The 18,371-nt window shown below is 38.6% G+C and overlaps 1 protein-coding gene across 3 annotated transcripts in view; it reads right to left on the reverse strand.

The window, feature by feature from the left end:
- LOC107591833 (protein sidekick-1-like) overlaps nt 1–18,371 on the reverse strand; it is a 368,532-nt gene that overhangs the window by 197,186 nt on the left and 152,975 nt on the right. For all 3 annotated transcript variants that reach the window (XM_016281108.1, XM_016281124.1, XM_016281117.1), the window contains exon 2: nt 913–1,072. In XM_016281108.1, coding sequence (XP_016136594.1) covers nt 913–1,072 — 160 coding nt within the window. The remainder of the gene's footprint in view (nt 1–912; nt 1,073–18,371) is intronic.

Here is an 18,371-nt window from a genome sequence, read left to right on the forward strand (position 1 = left end):
TGTCACTATCTCGCGAACGCGCCGGCGGATCTCCACCAAATTCAGGGGATCCCTTCAGCTCGAGGAGCCCTCTCGAATGCCACCCTCCGCGTGTCGGTAGCCCTCGGGATCGCTAGATCGGTCGGCACCGGACCGCAAATTTAACCACCCGTAACTCCCGAACCCTGGGGGCTATCCACGCGGGGGTGGTCTCATTCGAAAGAGGGCCTTGAGACATATACTCGATTCGCGTTCGAGAGGGTTCCTTGAGCTGAAGAGATCCCCCGAATTTGGTGCAGATTCGCCGCACCGTTACGGAGATATGGCCGTCCAAAATTTCAAAGGTTTTCCATTGACTTAAACTTTAAAGCGTTTCATCCAGGTCGCCAGTAGCAAACAATGGCGCGCGCTCTGCTGGACAAACTAAGTAATTACACCATTTCAAGCATTTTATCTGCATTATATGTTCTGTAAAAAAAAAAAATTTCATATCGGCGGCATATTCACCGATATCGATATATCGGTGACAGGCTCATATCGGCCGATAATATCAGCAAAACGATATATCGGTCGGGCGCTAATATATATATATATATATATAAAAATCTTTAAATTCCAAACTGCTTTTATTAAAAACTACACATTATTTAAGTAATGAGAAAGATTCCTCAAATGTATCCATACAAGATAACAGCAGAATAAGAATATTGTTTTAAGGGTTAATGGTTATGTTTTGAACAAATTTAATATACCTGCCACAGACAGTGAATAAATAAGCAGCTTGTACAGAAGAAAAGCTGCAGGCGGGATTAATATTAGACTTATTGTCTCTCATATTAACCGTGAGCTGCTGTTCTCTCTGATTGTAACCTTGAGACAGTTCTGAGCAGGACTTCATCTCCAGAAAGCCTTAAGATGAAAGCTAGCACTCACTTGTACTCGGGGGAAAAGGCTGTGATATCTGTGTTGTTGAGCAGCCATTTGAACTCCAGAGGCCAGCTGCCCTCTGCCAGGCAGGTCATGACCAGACGGTTCCCTTCTAGGTGGATCTCTGGAGGTCCCGGCTCCGTTTTGAAGTAGGGGGCCACATCACCTGCAGGCAGACATGAAAGAGGCACAGTTATAAAAGATGCCAGTTCACCGTAATGCTTCCCTGACCCGGCGCAGGCACAAAGTCATGCACCATCAAAGATGAAGTCAATATGCAGGATCATCACTGGTTCCTCAATTTACATCAACCAGCGGCGTCAACTTCACAGAAATCCACATTGATAAAGACGCCTATTTATGCCCATTCCTCAGTGTGAGCAAACAAACAGGCAATCACGCAAAGGTTATCGCAACATGTTTCTACAAAGGCAGAGAAATCTTTCATGACACCTCACAGTGCCGGAGAACCAAAGACAGTCAGCGGCAAACCTTTTAAATCCTCCATCTGTGGATTTCGCCACACTTCACAAGAGCAAGGCTCCGAGCTTTGATTTGAAAAAAAAAAAAGACGACTTAGAGGCAGGACACCTGTGTGCAGTGAATCTGACTTCTGTCAGCGGCGTCGCCGTGTTTCCCCTAAAGCTCAGACAAATCAATTGTGCCGTGCAATGGCTCTTTTAAACAGTGTATAAACCATTTGAAATATGTAAGCGAGAGAAGTGCGTCTCAGCCGATATGCACTCGCTGCAAAAAAATCCTTTTCTGAATCATTTTTTACTGGAAAACAAGACAGAAATATTATCTAAACATCAGGAAGATTTAGTCAAGAAGCATAATATAATGCTTGTTTTATTGAAGACATTTTGAATTAATTGTATTTTTCTAACCCCAGTGCGTTCTAATTTTAGGCATAAACCTCACTAAATATACAGTAGATAGATTTATGCACACAACAAATAAACACTATTTGTCAAAGTACTAAGAAATATAACAAGAGATGTTTTTTGAACACAAGGGCTATTATGTTATGCCAGTAAATGTATCCAGTTTTAGGGATGTTTTTACTGGTAAACAAGATACAAATACTGATTAAGATGTTTTGCAGTGCTCAGAGATATAATGAGGCTTTTTTTAACCTTAGCCTCTACAGATTTCGGTACTGGATGTAGTAATTAATGCAAATTAATTTGTTAAAGAAAAAAGATTCAATTGCAAGTTGTTTAAATTGACTCATTTGGATTTATATATCCAGACATCCAGACATTTTAAGCTCATGTACAAGCTCTTGATTTGCTGTGTTTCAGTTAAACGGACGAAATGTCAAGGGGTCACAAACCTGCTGTAGAGCACATGGTGGAGAATGTAGACAGATGCAGTGGAGCTACTGTGAAGCATATCAATGAGGCCTGTAAAAATGTAATGAAAGGAGTGAAAGGAGGCGATGGAGTCCAAGGGCCAGTGAGACTCCAGGTGACAGCTGAGAGAGACAGTGTCCTTGAGGTCAGAGCGCTTGAGAAATATCTGACAGTGACCAGTGTGGGCGAGGAAAGATGGGCATTGCTTTATGGGCGTTTTATAGGTTTACCATAGTCGTCTTATCGGACCATATGTGGAAGTAGATTTCCTCGGTTTTTTGTGTACTATGATAAAAATTTATGAGAGGACCTGCTGCCAATCACGTTCCATCCTGGAGCTCCTTCTCCGGGGAGTTGAGACCCTTTAGCTCATGAGTATTCAATTCAACTTCCGCGGTCGGTCCAGCCTCAGAATTTCTCTACTAGCAAAGTTTAGAACAATAGAACAATGAGACTTTCAAGAATCTGAGAGTTTCAAGAGCCCATATGTTGCTCAAATATGAAATTAAAAAAGCAATAAGCATTTCAGGAATATACCTTGCAAAATAAATTCTAGGATTTTCATACTTTGGGATTTGGTCGTTAAATATGCAGGGGAAAAAAACACTACATAAAATATGATTCATGGTCCAGACCTTGGATTGGTTGGATCTGGACCATGAATCATATTTTATGTAGTGTTTTTTCCCTGCATCCTACATTTTCACTAATGGACCGTTATTCACAGACAGTGATAATGCATTTCCACCGATTTTTGTTTTGTTTTGTAATATATGTTTTCATTTTTAAAAACATTAATGTACCATTATAACACTATACTTCATGTTTTATTACCTTGGTATTAAATTACAGAAAACTAGTTACTGAGCATTTCTAATACATTGGCTGAGGAAGTCATGGCATTTGACATCTTTCGAAATCAATCTCTGGATATATTTTCCCCTCTTTTTCAAAGCCATAGAAATGCTATTGTGGGTTTTTTCTTTGATATTGGGGAAAATGGGACCACAAAGTCGCTACCTATGGATGCTTTTCACTTAAGCAGGAACTACAATAAATGTTGTAGTTGTAATCTGCTGTAGTTTCTGTTCAACACTTTACTCAACTATGTCGACTTCCGTTTCTGAGATCCCCGGAAATGTATAAAGGGTCCATAGGTTGTGGCTACACTAGCTTGTGGTTGTGGACTGTGGCATGAGGCATTAAGCAAAGATCGGTGGAGGTGCTCAATATTACTGCAGGTCTAAATAAAAGAGAGAGACAATAACTGACCTCCTTTCCTCACAAGACATTCAAATCCAACTCAATAATACAGCACAAAAATGTTTTCTTAAGCTTCAGGGTTTGCAGCAATCAAGAGCTGTAGTGATTAAAGCAAACACTCAATGCTAATCATGGATAATCATGCTAAGATTAATCTCCGACTGCGCTAGCACTGAAATGTTCAGTAATACTGACGTTCATATCCTCCTCTTCCCTCCTCTCTGTCTCTCCAGTTCTTCATCTCAGAGAGAAGTCATGTCTGCAAGCAGACACCTGCTCACCTCTAAGGCATTGAAATCTCCTAAATCTAAAGAGTGCAAAGCATCCCCACATGGCATTTAACCAAGCGTTAGGAAACACTGAACCCCACAGTGTTTCCCATAAAGACATGAGGAGCTCTGATTCTCACATGCGACACACGAATGAACACCAGACTCCCTTCAAGAGTTCAAAAACAAAACTCTGCTTGTGTTGTTCTATCCCGCTGCAAAGATCGAAGGACATGCCACTCTTGACACGCCTCTTATTTCATTCCTCCAGCACCTACATAAAAACTGTAAAATGTTAGTAGCCTTATGGTTGGCTGTAAATATAAAAAAGCAATAAGAGTGGGGAGGAAACAGCATACCCAAGTTTAATCGTCCTCACTGGGGTGAGGAGCACCTTGTTAGAAAGTTCCAACCGTTAGTATCAATCCATTTTTCATCGGACGTGTTTCACCTACTTAGCTAGAAGCTCTTCTGACGGCTTGATTCGGTTCTCACTCATTGTGTTTTTTTATTCTTATTTGATGCTGTGAATATGAGAGAGGAAATGCATTTTTAATTAGGGATTCACTGAACTGATACTCAGTATTGGTATCAGCTCTGATACTGCCATTTTCAGACGATCTGATGAGACCGATCCAAATCTGATATTGTGCGTATACTATTCTGTGTTACTGTTAAGCCCCATGAAATGCACAAAAACATTATAAAGCATAATAATGTTTCTGTGCACTATATTCCAAGTCTTCTGAAGCCTTTCCATAGTTTAATGTGAGGTACAGATGAATATTTAAATTGTTAAATTCAAGTTCACGTAAACTGTTCTCTCCTCTGCGGCTTGCAGTCATCCTCCATTCAGCATTCAAAATGCATGTTGCGTTCGGTAACGACAGTCAAGATGAGAAAACTCTCTCCAAGATGATTCCATGTTCCTATAATTATACTTGATGTGTAGATAAAGATCAACGGTTTTGCATAAAAGGACTTTATCGTGCTGGAGTTTAGTGCTGTTTCTAAATAATGTTACTTTCTGCCGGGTGTCTGTTAGAGCAGCGGTTCTCAATCCAAGTCCTCGCGTACCCCCGCTCTGCATGTTTTGCATGTCTCTCTTTGTTAACACACCTGATTCAGATCATCATCTCGTTAGAAGTGAGCTCCGTGGATGAACTGTGTTACGATTGACATGGCCCCTACACAGTGTCCATTGCTCCCTACTCCCTGAGCAGGGGAAGTCAGTTGAAGTTTACTTCACTTCGGAATATTCATTTACAGATTTGCTCTGCGCCGCTGCCTGCAGTGTCTTCACACACATACAAAACTTACTAGAGAAGTGTGAAGTGGGACATAATATACCTCTGTAAATAAATACAATTTAAATTCACGTCTCGCACACTTAAATGCCCTTTGTATGGAACATATACGCTCCCTTCAAACTGGAATCAAGGTGGAATATCTGGTAATGTCCACTTCACAGGGCACTTACAGTCAAATATAACAAACGTCTGAAGCAATAAGAGAAACATACAAAATGTGCAGAGCGGGGGTACACGCGGACTGGAATTGAGAACCCACACTTAGATCACAACACTGGAGTAGAGAGCACTATGAATTGTTCTTCATGCGCACAGTAACTGAAATTTAAACTGTTCAAAGAAAAGACTCTATCGCACAGATATAATACACTACGCCTCAATATCTCTTCCCTTTGTGTGTTGAACTTTTCTATGCGGAGCGCTGTGACTCCATGTTGCTTCACGCTCATCATTCTGCACACGGGATGCACATAAGCACTTTGTGCCGCTCTGTATTGGAGCCTTTCATGTTATAATACTTTTACGCAATGAAAGATTGCTAATAGCTTTTGTAACAAAGTGGCAGTGGCGTTAGGATCCATGTGCAGCTTTATTAGTTCACAAGGCAGGTCATACAGGCATAGATCGGTAACTGGTGTTAGACACAACGAAGGCTGGGCAGAATCGTAAACAGTGTTCGTGATCAGGGTCGAGGCAGGTGGCAGACAAACAATAGCATGAATCAACAAGGCAGGCAGGGTCAGAATAGGTAGGCAGCAAGCAATCGTACACCGGTAAACAGTCCAGGTAATCAACAGATAATCAACACAGGGAAAACGCTCAGAAATGTCTGCAAGGCAAAACAAGACTTCGCGATGAGAGCAGGGAAGGCACAGTTTAAATAGACCGGGCAATAGGAAACACCTGTGCAGGTGATTAGTCTCTGGCATGGGGCATTGTGGGAATTGGAGTCCGAAAGGATCGCTCAGTACTCCGGTGATGGTTCCCTCTGGTGGTGATTGGAGGGAGCCACAGAGGCTGAATTTGTGAGAGCCCCCCCCCCCGTGAGCGGCTCCTGACGCGCAGAGGCAGACGACGCCGGGGTCTTCCGCGGGGTCTCGGGGCAGGTCTATCCGGGTGGTCTCTGTGAAAGGCTAAGCCATAAGGAATGAAACAGGAGTTATTTGTCTGAGAATTTTGAATGGACCCACATACCTGGGACTGAGCTTTTTGCAGGGTAACCAGAGACGAAGATCCCGAGTGGACAACCAGACCCACTGATAGTTGGGATTAGTGCACCGATGGCGATTAGCTTGTTCCCTTGTTCGATGGACTGATCTCTGGAGATGAACATGAGCCTCATTCCATGTCCCCTCGCTTCGGTGCAGCCATGAATTAACGGCCGGAAGTTCTGATGGTTCCCCGGACCATGGGAATAATGGGGGTTGGAAACCCAGGACACATTGGAATGGGGTGATACCTGTCGCAGTTTTGCGGAGTGAATTCTGAGCATACTCGACCCATAGTAAGTAGCGGCTCCAGTCGGTCTGATTGCGATGGCAGTATGATCGGAGGAAACGAGTGAGTTCTTGATTGAGACATTCCACCTGACCGTTTGACTGTGGGTGATACCCGGAGGTGAGACTGACATTGATGTTGAGCTGCCGGCAGAAGGCTGACCAGACTCGGGAGGTGAACTGAGGACCCCGATCAGAGACCACGTCCTCAGGAAGGCCGTAAAACCTGAACACATAGTTGCAGAGGACCTCGGCTGTCTCAAGAGCAGTGGGTAGCTTGGGTAGAGGAATTAGGTGGCAGGCCTTGGAAAAGCGATCGATAACAGTGAGAATGGTAGTGTGGTAGAGTCTTCTAGAATTAGACCCCTTTAAATCAAAACTTCTAGAATTTGACCCCTTTAAATCAATGCTTTGAGCAATTTATGCCTCAGGATTAAAACATTTATGGTGTAAACACAATTTGCACTCACATTTCTTCAGCAAGCATGTTGGGGGAATATCAGTAGTGTACACAAGGAAAATCTGTCACCGACTAAAGTACACACGCATCATGATGGGCTATCTTATGTTTACAACTAACATTGTCCATCTTGATGAAAAAGGCCAAAAAGGACCTTGATTGTGTTAGCATAAGTGCCGTAGGTATTCCAAGTGAAACATCCAGAGAAGAATTCACAATGACTGTACGTCGCTCTTGAGACGTGCTCTGTTTGATATGCTGTGGGAATGGCTGTCCTTGTGAATACCAACGAGTCCTCTACAAATTCTCATTCAGATAGGATCAAATCAAGCAGACAAAAAATAGGAAGCGGAGGAAAAGAAACAAGTATAACTGCACCAAATCAGCTCTTCACCTCACGGTAAGGAAATGAAAACATCCTCTTCTGCTTATCAATGTCATAATGATACGCCATACGCAAACATCCCTCCATCAAATTCAAAATTAACATTATTAATGAGCATAATAATGGTAAATCAGATAAAGGCAGGATTTTAATGTAGTTTCAGGCAGTCAAAGCCTCTTTAAGCACGTTACATCTCGAGAAAGACCCTTCCCATCTGCTGCGGGTCCCTGGGCGGCTCAAGCAGATTCCTGTTAGACAGGTAGTGTGCGGGCGTCTCTTCCCGTCTACTCCACCTTTCCTATTTTGCCAGGTGTGCTCAATGGAGCCTTCACTTTCTATTTGTCTATGCATGAAGCTGGAGTGGCAGTGTGGGGCTCATCAGCATTCTGCCTCTCCAGTGGACCGTACCACTGTAAGACGACTTCAGGAATGCATAAGCAGAGACCAAGAAGGAAATTCAATTTGTTGGGATTATTATCAAAGATGAAATGTTCCGACAGCACACAGCTTGGCTAAAACTGGATGTAACATGCCTTCTCCAGGGGTGATGGGCTACATTGATGAAACCGACCCCTGCTTTTTCATTAGCTTCTTCTGCTTTCCTAACTTTTCCAAACTTTTCCTAACAGGAATGCAAACTTGACAGAAGGATGCTGCAAAAACCCCTGGAAAATCCAAGAAAAAAAAAACCCGATATGGCAACTTATATTTATTTAGATCTTCAAATTATTTTATCTTGATTATATTTCTAACAAGTAATTAAGGATGTAACTAAGAAGCTAACTTTGGTATTAAGTCAATCCTACATTTTTTTTATAGTATTTGAAATATGATTTTGAATGCAGCCTAATATAGCTGCTGCTGTCTATTATGCTGTTAATATTTTTCAATACAATATTGACAAGATGAACGAAAAAAAAAAACACTCATTGCTTTTAGGCCACGTACACACTGTAAAGTTTCAGGAGTGGCAATAGCATTTAAATATGGTTTAATTTAAATGATCACTTTTTGGATAGGCGGAGTTTCACTTTTATGTGTGTGTGTGTGTGTGGGCCTGTTTTTCTGTATTGGGCGGTGGGGGGGGGGGGGGTTGGGCCCTCACGGGAAGAGGAGCCACGAGCACTTTTTTTATATGTGACCCTGGAGCACAAAACCAATCTTAAGTTGCACGGGTATATTTGTAGCAATAACCAAAAATACATTGTATGGGTCAAAATTATCAATTTTTCTTTTATGCCAAAAATCATTAGGATATTAAGTAAAGATCATGTTCCATGAAGATATTTTGTAAATTTCCTACCGTAAATATATCAAAACATCATTTTTGATTAATAATATGTATTGCTTAGGACTTAATTTGGACAAATTTAAAGGCGATTTTCTCAATATTTAGATTTTTTTTTTGCACCCTCAGATTCCAGATTTTCAAATAGTTGTATCTCGGTCAAATATTGTCCTATCCTAACAAACCATACATCAACGGAAAGCTTATTTATTCATGTTCATTATTAGTCATTGATGTATAAATCTAAATTTCGAGAAACTGACACTTATGACTGGTTTTGTGGTTCAGGGTCACATGTGTTCTACATTTCATGCATTTATGTAATATTTCACATATGAATCACATATTCTACATTAAAAATACATTTAGAATTAACAATAACTGCTGTACAAAGAGTAAAAAAAAAACTAATGCAGAAAAGCCGCCTCTTTTCCGAACTGCGTAGATGACCACTATCTTTCTTTTATCTCTTCTGATAAATTTCTAGTCAAATCGTTCTCTGTGTGCTAGATCAGAGCCAGTTTCTTATTCTCCTCATAACTGAGAAACTTATTTCTCATGTAGCCGAACCAACGGGCAGTGTGAGTGCAAGCTGCAGTACAGTAGTCTGAAAAAGTTTGGATATTTGTCTTTCCGTAGCCTACTTCATCTTTAAGTTTCTCAAGAGTGATCGGCGATGCGATCGCTCATTTCACAAGATCCATTTCAGCTGTCACAAGTTGAGGGTGAATCTTAAGGCTTGCTTACATAGAGGACTGATGCCATTTTTCTCACAACTGAATACTGTGTCATATATCATAATCTTAAATATCATAGAAATTTATTTAGCCCAAAACATACTTATTCTATCCACTAAAATAATAAGATAATACAAATAAAATGAGAAAATATAAATTATTTAATTTTTATTTTTTATTCATAGCTCAGTATCTAGCTAGATCTGGCAACACTAACGAGTCAAAACGCATCCTGTGATTTCTTGCACTGCACATACAGAAAAGACAACTCTGATACACATTTAAATATATCATTAACAACCAGTTTTTCAGTTCGGTTCTGTACACAATTTCTGTAAATGATGTTGTCACTACCTGAAATATTCGGGAGTCAGTTCGGATGTAGAATATGGTTGTCACTCCCGTAAATTACTGAACTGTGTGTGTACAGATCAGGATTAAGCACTAAAAGGTCAACCAAACAACCAAATTTAGCTGGAGTGTGTACATGGCCTTAATGTATTTCTTTGTTTCTTTAACAGGACAAAAATTTTAGCCAATAATTATTTTCATTTTATGGCCAATAACCAATAAATGGCCACTATTTAACACTAGAACCGCCAGAGGTCGCTGTATACCTAAAAGTGCCAGCGGGTAAATTTTACCGACGCACATGACAACTGTATTTATATGGCTAAAGAACATATTATTTCACCAGGCGCGATTCCATTACAGATTTGCGCAAAACGTTGGCGATATTTTATAAATGTCGATAAAAAAAGTATTGCGAAATGACGGCGTTTACATTAACCAATGTTATGCGACTAAAACGTAACCTTTTGCCTCTCGCGATAAGTCATGGCAACGGATTTTGGCTATATTTATTCAAAGGAGGCGTATGCGTGTATCTTTACAGAAGCAGCACAGGGAGCTGCTTCAGAAACGTGCGTCGCGTGGCTGGATTCTGGAATAAACACAAGCATTGTGGCCGCAATCAGCTTCAGTGGCCGTATCAGAGCCACACTGCACCGCAGACGTGTGCAGTGTACATTGTCTAAGCATTAATGGTAAGGAAAGCTCCTTATACTGGAGAACAGCCATGTATGATGTGTTTCTTGGAGGTTATAGTACATTGAAGAATGATCATATGACTTTTTACATACGCCATGTGACCTGTAAATACGAAAAAGACGTTTCCATTGCAGTTTTGCGAATTATTCCTTTTTCGCATTGCTCGAAAAACCACCTCATGCGAGCATAAAAACTTTTTTGCGATATATGGCCATTTTTGCAAATTGACACGTTTCCATTAGGCGTATTTTCAATTCGCAATTTCAATTTGCGCAATTTGAAGGGTAATGTAAACGCGCCTACTGTATTATGCCACTGTCTTCACAAAGAATTGTCTAGAGTCATGAAATGATTATGTCTAGTCATCAACTATATATTTATCCTGCTATTTTATGTTCAAGATTTTTTTTATGCAGGCTACACTAATCCATAACGGTCAGTAGCCTAAGCTAAAAAAAAATAAAAAAAAATAAAAAGCCTGCACTGACAACGGAAATTAGAACGTAGTTGCCTAAATATTTGGGTGGTGTAATATTATAATACGATGTCATTAATCAATATATTAAGATAACCCATGGTATTTAAATGACTAAAATAACCAATAGACAATAATGAGCAATAATAATTCACCACACTGCATAGGATAATGCGATGACAAATTCAAGCGCACAGCTTCACCTAAATATTTATTAATTTGTTTAGTTATATCATTTATAATTTGAATAAGAGAACAACACCATTAAACTTTGGGTAATCAAAAAATAGTTTTTTTTTTCTTCACGAAACGGCCAGGCTAGAATAGCAACACAGTAGCGAACAATAAACGATATGGCAAGACAAAAATGTAATAATTAAACCAAAGTTTGACCAATTAGAGTAACGTGAGGCTAAAACATGCAAATATGATATCTGGACCACTGTCAGATGAGCCGTCAGATGCTGAGCCGACCCAGGACACATATCTTACCATCAGACTCTCCATCACTCATGGCATTTAGTGTTTCTAATACCTACCTTCCATAAATCGCCTTTTTTTTGTCATTTTGACTTTATTTATGAAACTGATAACCGCTAAATCAGTGCGTGAAAGGCATTGCCTAGAAATGTACAATGTTAAAACATAAGCAGCAAGAAAATGACAGCGCTAAAATACATGCATTATATAGGTGGGTAAATTTGACCCGCTGGCGCTTACAGGTATAAATGCCCAGTTTTTTGATCTGGTTTTATCTAAATATTTTTTAACAACATTGGATTGTAAATTACATAATTGTAGTAAAAGTCAATGACTGGGAGACTTGAATGTTTTATTTAAAATATTTTATGTTCATTTGAAAAACAGCCACAGGTAAAATTTACCCTGTGGCGGTTCTACTGTTAAAAATAAATAGCATTTTGTCTAAAATAAAATAACACTTAAAAACTAAAATCAACAGGGTTTTTTTTTCAATGTAAAAAATTAGTTATTCATATTTCATACTGTGCATCAATGTTGTAATACCTAAATTCACTTAAGCATCACAATTTTACAATGTATGGTATGAAATATGGATAACTATTCATTTTGAGATGAAGAAATAGTGCTCTTAAGGAGTTATTTCCTTTTACTGTTATCTATCTCTAGCCCTTCAGGTTAGTGCTATTGAACGACAAAGGCTTTTTCAAATCTAACAATAGGCAGAAAACAAACATTCAGTAAATATAAAATATGAAATTTAACTGGTGATAGTATTGCCTATTGAAATTTCAGTATTGTCACAACACTACAACTACCTCAAATATCCCACCAGCCATGAAAACCAAGATTATTTTGCATTCCTTGTCAAATCGAGGACCCTCTGCAATAATTTGTAACGTCAGATAAGGAGCTAACAGCCTCCTGATGCTGGTTACTTCTGCACTCCATGGGAAATACGAGCCTGCCTTCTGACTCTTAACTCAATTACCTTTAAAAGGGCTCCTGGGAGCACTAGTCTGCTTTTTATCTGTCAGTCTGTCTCGGGGAGTAAAGCCCACACACTGACAATCAGAGTGGGCAAAACTAGCTCATTACCATCCATTTGATGAGCTGACTGTGAATCAAAGCGCTAGCCAGGGCTTTGAACTTGAGAGCACAGCGCTTGACAAGATATGATACATCAACACATGAAGAAACATGCATGTGAAGTTAGTTAACAGTCAACCACATACTGGCGCACAAGGCATCAAACTTGGCAAATTATAGTGATAATGACAGGGAATGTCAAAATTTCAACCCAAAAACAGGGTTAAATAATTTTAATAAGTGGTGTTTACTAGGGAAACTGTCATTATTACTATTGCTCAAACTTGAAAACAACATGCAACCATACAGCAATGTGCTAAAATAACTCCAATCACCTTCTATCAACACCTCAAATCAACAGTCTATCAACCATCAAAAACACCCTAAAACCATACAGCAACGTGCTAAATCCCACTAAAAATAGTGACCATCTAGCAACACTTTAACAACCAGCCAGACCACAGCAGCTATATAGTACCATGCTTAAAGGGGTCATGAACTGCCTTTTTTATTATTTTGTACTGTTCTCTGAGGTCCGCTTATAATGTTATAAATTTTTACATCAAAAAACATAATTTAGAATAGGCTATTTTCTGTAATGCTTTGAACCCCCTCATCAGAATGCTCTGTTTGAATAGACGTTTCAGATTGTAGACTAGGAAGTAAATGCCCACTGCTATGATTGGCTAACAGTTGTGTATGTTTGACAGCTACATCCTTCATAGATGGACGCTGCAGTGATTTTGGTTAAAAACGCATAAATACTCAGTACATATCAAACGATCTGTAATAACAGACAAAGCAACAGTGACCACGTAATAAAACCGGTTACTCACACTTGTGTGAAGTTATGAAGTGAAAAAAGGACCAAGTTCGTAATGACGTGGTCTGGATCTTTATTTAAAATAAAGCTAATCCAATCTTTCCTATTGTTGGGATTCAATGGAAGGTTATGCAAAGACTGTGTTTTTCCACAAATTGGCACTGCACAATGTCTTGTTGTCTTCGGAGCCATCTTTATCATTTGATTTCTGTGTAGACCTGCGTTTGCCTCTCTCGTTATTTACACTACATGCACGAATCGGTGGGCGGGGCTAAACAGGCAGTGGGTATTGATCTTCTTCTGCAGAGGAGGTGCTTAGCCACACTATTTCGTCATAAAGTGGCACATTCCACAACCTGTCGTTTTGGTAGATTGGCTTCAATATAAGCTGTTTTCAGGCTAACCAGAATGCTTTGAGTTATAAAACTTACTGTATGTCTTTATAGTACAATGACCTCTTATATTTCAAAATGTAATTTAGATTTTTGAATCTTGAAATTTAGATTTCTCAGTTCATAACCCCTTTAAAACTGCTGACAATACTTTAGTCAACAACATGATTAAAACCATCCTAGCAACTATAGCGATCGTGCTAAAACCGCTGACAAAACTGTAGAAACAAACCAGAAACACCATAGAAACCATACAACAACATGCTAAAATACTCCAAGAACACCTTAGTGTAGGGCTGCACGATTAATCGTATTTTAATCTCGATAACAATATCCACCTTTCTCGATTAATTAAAAATAATCGTCACGACATTTATTCTTGTAGCTCGTTATTTATCCTGAAAACGTGTTTTTAATTTGGCATTTGCATTTGCAACTTGCATTGCTAACAAGTCTTCACTAGCGTTCATGCTAATGGTTGCCAGATGCGTGAAGAGATCAAGTCCCCAAAACAGAGTTTTTGAGTTTACACTTTCTGCCCGGTGTTTTACTTAATCTGTGCAATCTGGCAACCCTGTGTGCGCACTGACTGATGGAGAAACAAGCGCTGATGATATGAAAACATACATGTGCTGGAGTTTAGCGATCTCTCCACAGCGATTTCTTCTTACATGAAAGTGTCATACAGCCAATGTGTGGTTTTTTTTCACAAGCCATTTGTGTGTGTAACCAAATTTGCCATGATTAAACTTTCACCAAGTTTCAATAATGGATCTATTGTGTTTGAGGAATAAATGCGCTTTTGCAACCTGTGACAATACAAAGGGGAAAATTTACATAAATTGGAATTATTTTAAGTTATATGAGGAGTTTCTAAAGTTTTTACCAGTTTTGATAATGTTAATCAGTTGTAAACGGCATGGCAATGTTATTGTCAGTTATCTGAGTGGCTTATCTTATTTACTAATGTGAATACAGATTACAAAACACTAACCAAAGTCATGAGTTCTGTATTATCACAGTTGTTTAAATGAAGTCGGTGTATATGTAGTCAGTGGAGGTTGGTTAAAGGACACTTGAAATGTTATTGCATGTACACTTTTAATAGAATAATCATTATTAATAACCGTGATTATAATTTTTATCAAAATAATCGTGATTATCAGTTTAACCATTATCGTGCAGCCCTACCTTAGTGACCACCCACACAGCCATACAGTAAAACATCTAAGAACACTTTAAAGACCAGCTAGAAACAGCCCACCAACCACTAAGAACACTTTAGTGACCATACATAAGCATGCTAAAAACACTCTTAGAACACCTCAGTGACCACATAGCAACACCTTAGCAACCACCCAGACCCTAGAAACCATATAGTAGCATGCTTAAAATCACTGAGAACACTTCAGGGTATGTTTACACGACAACGATTATACTAAAAACAGAAAGGTTTTTCCTTTGCATTTCTGAAAAGTTTCATGTACAGACAACTATATTGTCAAAAGATAACGATAAGAAACCTTGCACTTTGAAACCTGTTGAGTGCGCCTCTCACTCTGCGCTGGTTGCTATTTGATCGCGTCATATCATTGTTCGGTACAATTTATTCGGTCTTTACGCTTATTCGGTCGAACACCGAAAGACCTTTTTTTTTGTGCTATTTTCGGCCGAATAATTTCGGTTGCCGAACATTCAGTGCATCCCTACTGTTTTCAAAAGTCTGCATTTTCAGGCTCCCAAAACACCATTTTCATGTTTATGAATGGCTAAAATTAATTAAAAAAATTCACTCTAGCATCAGTACAGCATATATCTATTTACTAAAAAGCACTAAATACCTTATTAACGCCCTAGCATCCAACCACAATACCCTAGCAACCATACAGAAATGTGCTAAAAACATTTAAACCACTTACATTGTCAAGCATCATATTTCCTTCAGAATTTCATCAGCAACTAAATGTATTTTTTAATTATTAGAAAATGTTTTTAATTATTTCTAATGGAATAATGGTTGCACTACAGTATCTGTGAGGTTTAGTTCCATCTTGATGTGAATTCACTGTTAAATTAACAATAATTGCTCCTGAGACGATAAACAAAAGGATGATTCCCTTTAAGAATACCAATTAAAGCCTTATCTTCAAAGGTAGAAACTTTTAATCTAAAAATCAGTGCAGTAAGCTTCGTTCTGCAGGTAGAGTGAAAGTTAAAGTCTTTTCCTGGCCGGATGGCACAGGATGATCATTCCTCTGCCTGACACCATCTGACAGGCCAGACAGGGAGCAATCAACCCTGTCTACACATCACTGTGGAGACTAACACTCAGAGTCCAACACTGATGGACAGAGAGAAACACTGAGATTCACCCTCAATACTCACTCTGGGACATGAAGCATCTCGTTCACAAGAAGGAACCAAGTTCATCTACTCTGATTTAGTAAGCTGAGTGAGCTTGATCAGATAAACACTATAATACAGGCCAAGCAAAACAGTTCCTCTATTAGTAAATGATAAAAAAAAGAAAACAGTAAGTGGCTGTGCAGAAAGTAACTGTTAAAGAATTGTTTGTTTATACCTGCCTTAAAAGGAACAGTTCACCTAAAATGACTCACTCTCATGTCGTTCCAAACCTGTAAGACTTTTGTTCATCTTCGAAACACATATGAAGACATTTTAATGAAATCTGAGAGATTTTTAGGCTTTTATTCACATAAAAACTCATCAACGCACATAGCGCGCAACAAAGATGATAAAGAGAAGCTCAAACATGCTCAAAACCTCTGGATTTCTTTTATGATGTCTTTATGAACTTTCTTGAAGTGTCAAAGTTTTGGTGGAATGGACTTTCAAATGGAGGAACAGAAATCAATCAGGTTTTATTAATGGGGGGGGGGGGGTTCTTAGTATTGTCTTAATAGTACATAAGAGATGTTTCTTGGAAATGAAATAAAAAACTAAAGACATACAACAATTGTTGACATAATAGTAGCATTATAGTTTGGGATGCACCGTTACCACTTTTTCCAGTGCTCGCCCGATACGATACTTTTATTTTTGGTACTTGCCGATACAGAGTACCGACACCGATATTTTTATTGCATTTGTAAAAATTTTTAATATTGGGTACAGAAACCAAAAGAGTATGTATAATATTAGTTGGTTAACTTCATTTATCAAATAGATACAGTCAAACCAAAATTTATTCAGACACCTTCAACATTTCTCACATTATCATCACAGTTTATTCGCTATAGTTTAGAAAATGTTAATAAAATATGAGAAGAACTCAGAGTTAAACTGAAACAAATTCAGCTTGATAATGTTAGATAACTTTGATAGAAAGGTATGTAATGGATTACAATTAACCAAAAATTATTCAGACAGCTGTTAGTATGACAGTATTTACACAACTATCAATACTTAGTCGGGCAACCCTTAGCCTTAATGACAGCCTGTAGTCTCCTGGGCATGCTGTCACCCAGGTTCATGCAAACCTGGTCTGAATAATTTTTGGTCCCAAATTTGTATCAGTTTTATTGGTAGTCCACTGTATGAAGAATTTTTGGGTATAATTCATCACAGTTTACTTTATTTTGCTATCCTCACTTACATAAATGAACTATAGTGTCCTGCACCCACTAGTAAAAAAATATGAAAAATTATATCTGGTCTCTGAATAATTTTTGGTTTGACTGTATATCCTTGAGTTATTTTCACACTTAATTATGCCCATTAAAATTTTTGTTACTTTCACTGTTCTTTTTTTTTTTTGCTCTATGGTACATCATCTTTAATTTAATTGCATTAGAGCTGCTCCATTGCAGCGGCTTAGTACTGTAATCACGCGATTTGCTGTAATAATGCAGGGAACCACTCGTTATAAATCTCCTAACAGTGATATTTTCAGAAATAGAAGTCACGTTTTTTTTTCATCTGAAACGTGCTACGATTTATATTCCAAAGCCACTCATATAATGCAGAAACACTCAAGCAAGCACGTATTTGTACTGATGCAGAATGCGCATTTCACACAGGCTGCTAGATTCACTTTCGCCAGAAAGTCGTGTATGCCTAAGGTTGAAAATAAATGATGTTTATAGTGAATGCCCTTATAAATGGTCTTATTTTTTCGATTTAGTTTTAATCCAAATGATGCCTGTGCTAAGTGAGTGAACATCAAAGATCACACAACAGTAATCTTAATCAATAACATTCTTAATCTCTAATAACTCCATTCTGCTGTCTGTTGTCTGTGTTTCTTTGTCTGAATATGGCACTTATCACATGCTGTGTGGTATCAGCATTTGGTATCAGGGCATTTTAACGAGTACGAGTACAAGTACAGGAGCTCAGTATCGTGCCTGATACCGATACCAGTATTGATATCGGTGCATCCCTAATTATAGTTATAAAATGAATTTGACAAACTACAGAAAACGTGGTCTTTGATGAATCTGAGGAGAAATGTTTCCAACAATTTGATGAAAAATGAATACACTAAGAAATCTCAAACTTTTGTTTGCAGATATCGCAAATCTTAGCACAATTTGAGAAATTGTTGAGATGTCTTTTGAAGAGAAAAAC

Source organism: Sinocyclocheilus grahami, unplaced genomic scaffold (genome assembly GCF_001515645.1).
Source record: "Sinocyclocheilus grahami isolate Dianchi unplaced genomic scaffold, SAMN03320097.WGS_v1.1 scaffold9.1, whole genome shotgun sequence".
Taxonomy (NCBI): Eukaryota; Metazoa; Chordata; class Actinopteri; order Cypriniformes; family Cyprinidae; genus Sinocyclocheilus; species Sinocyclocheilus grahami.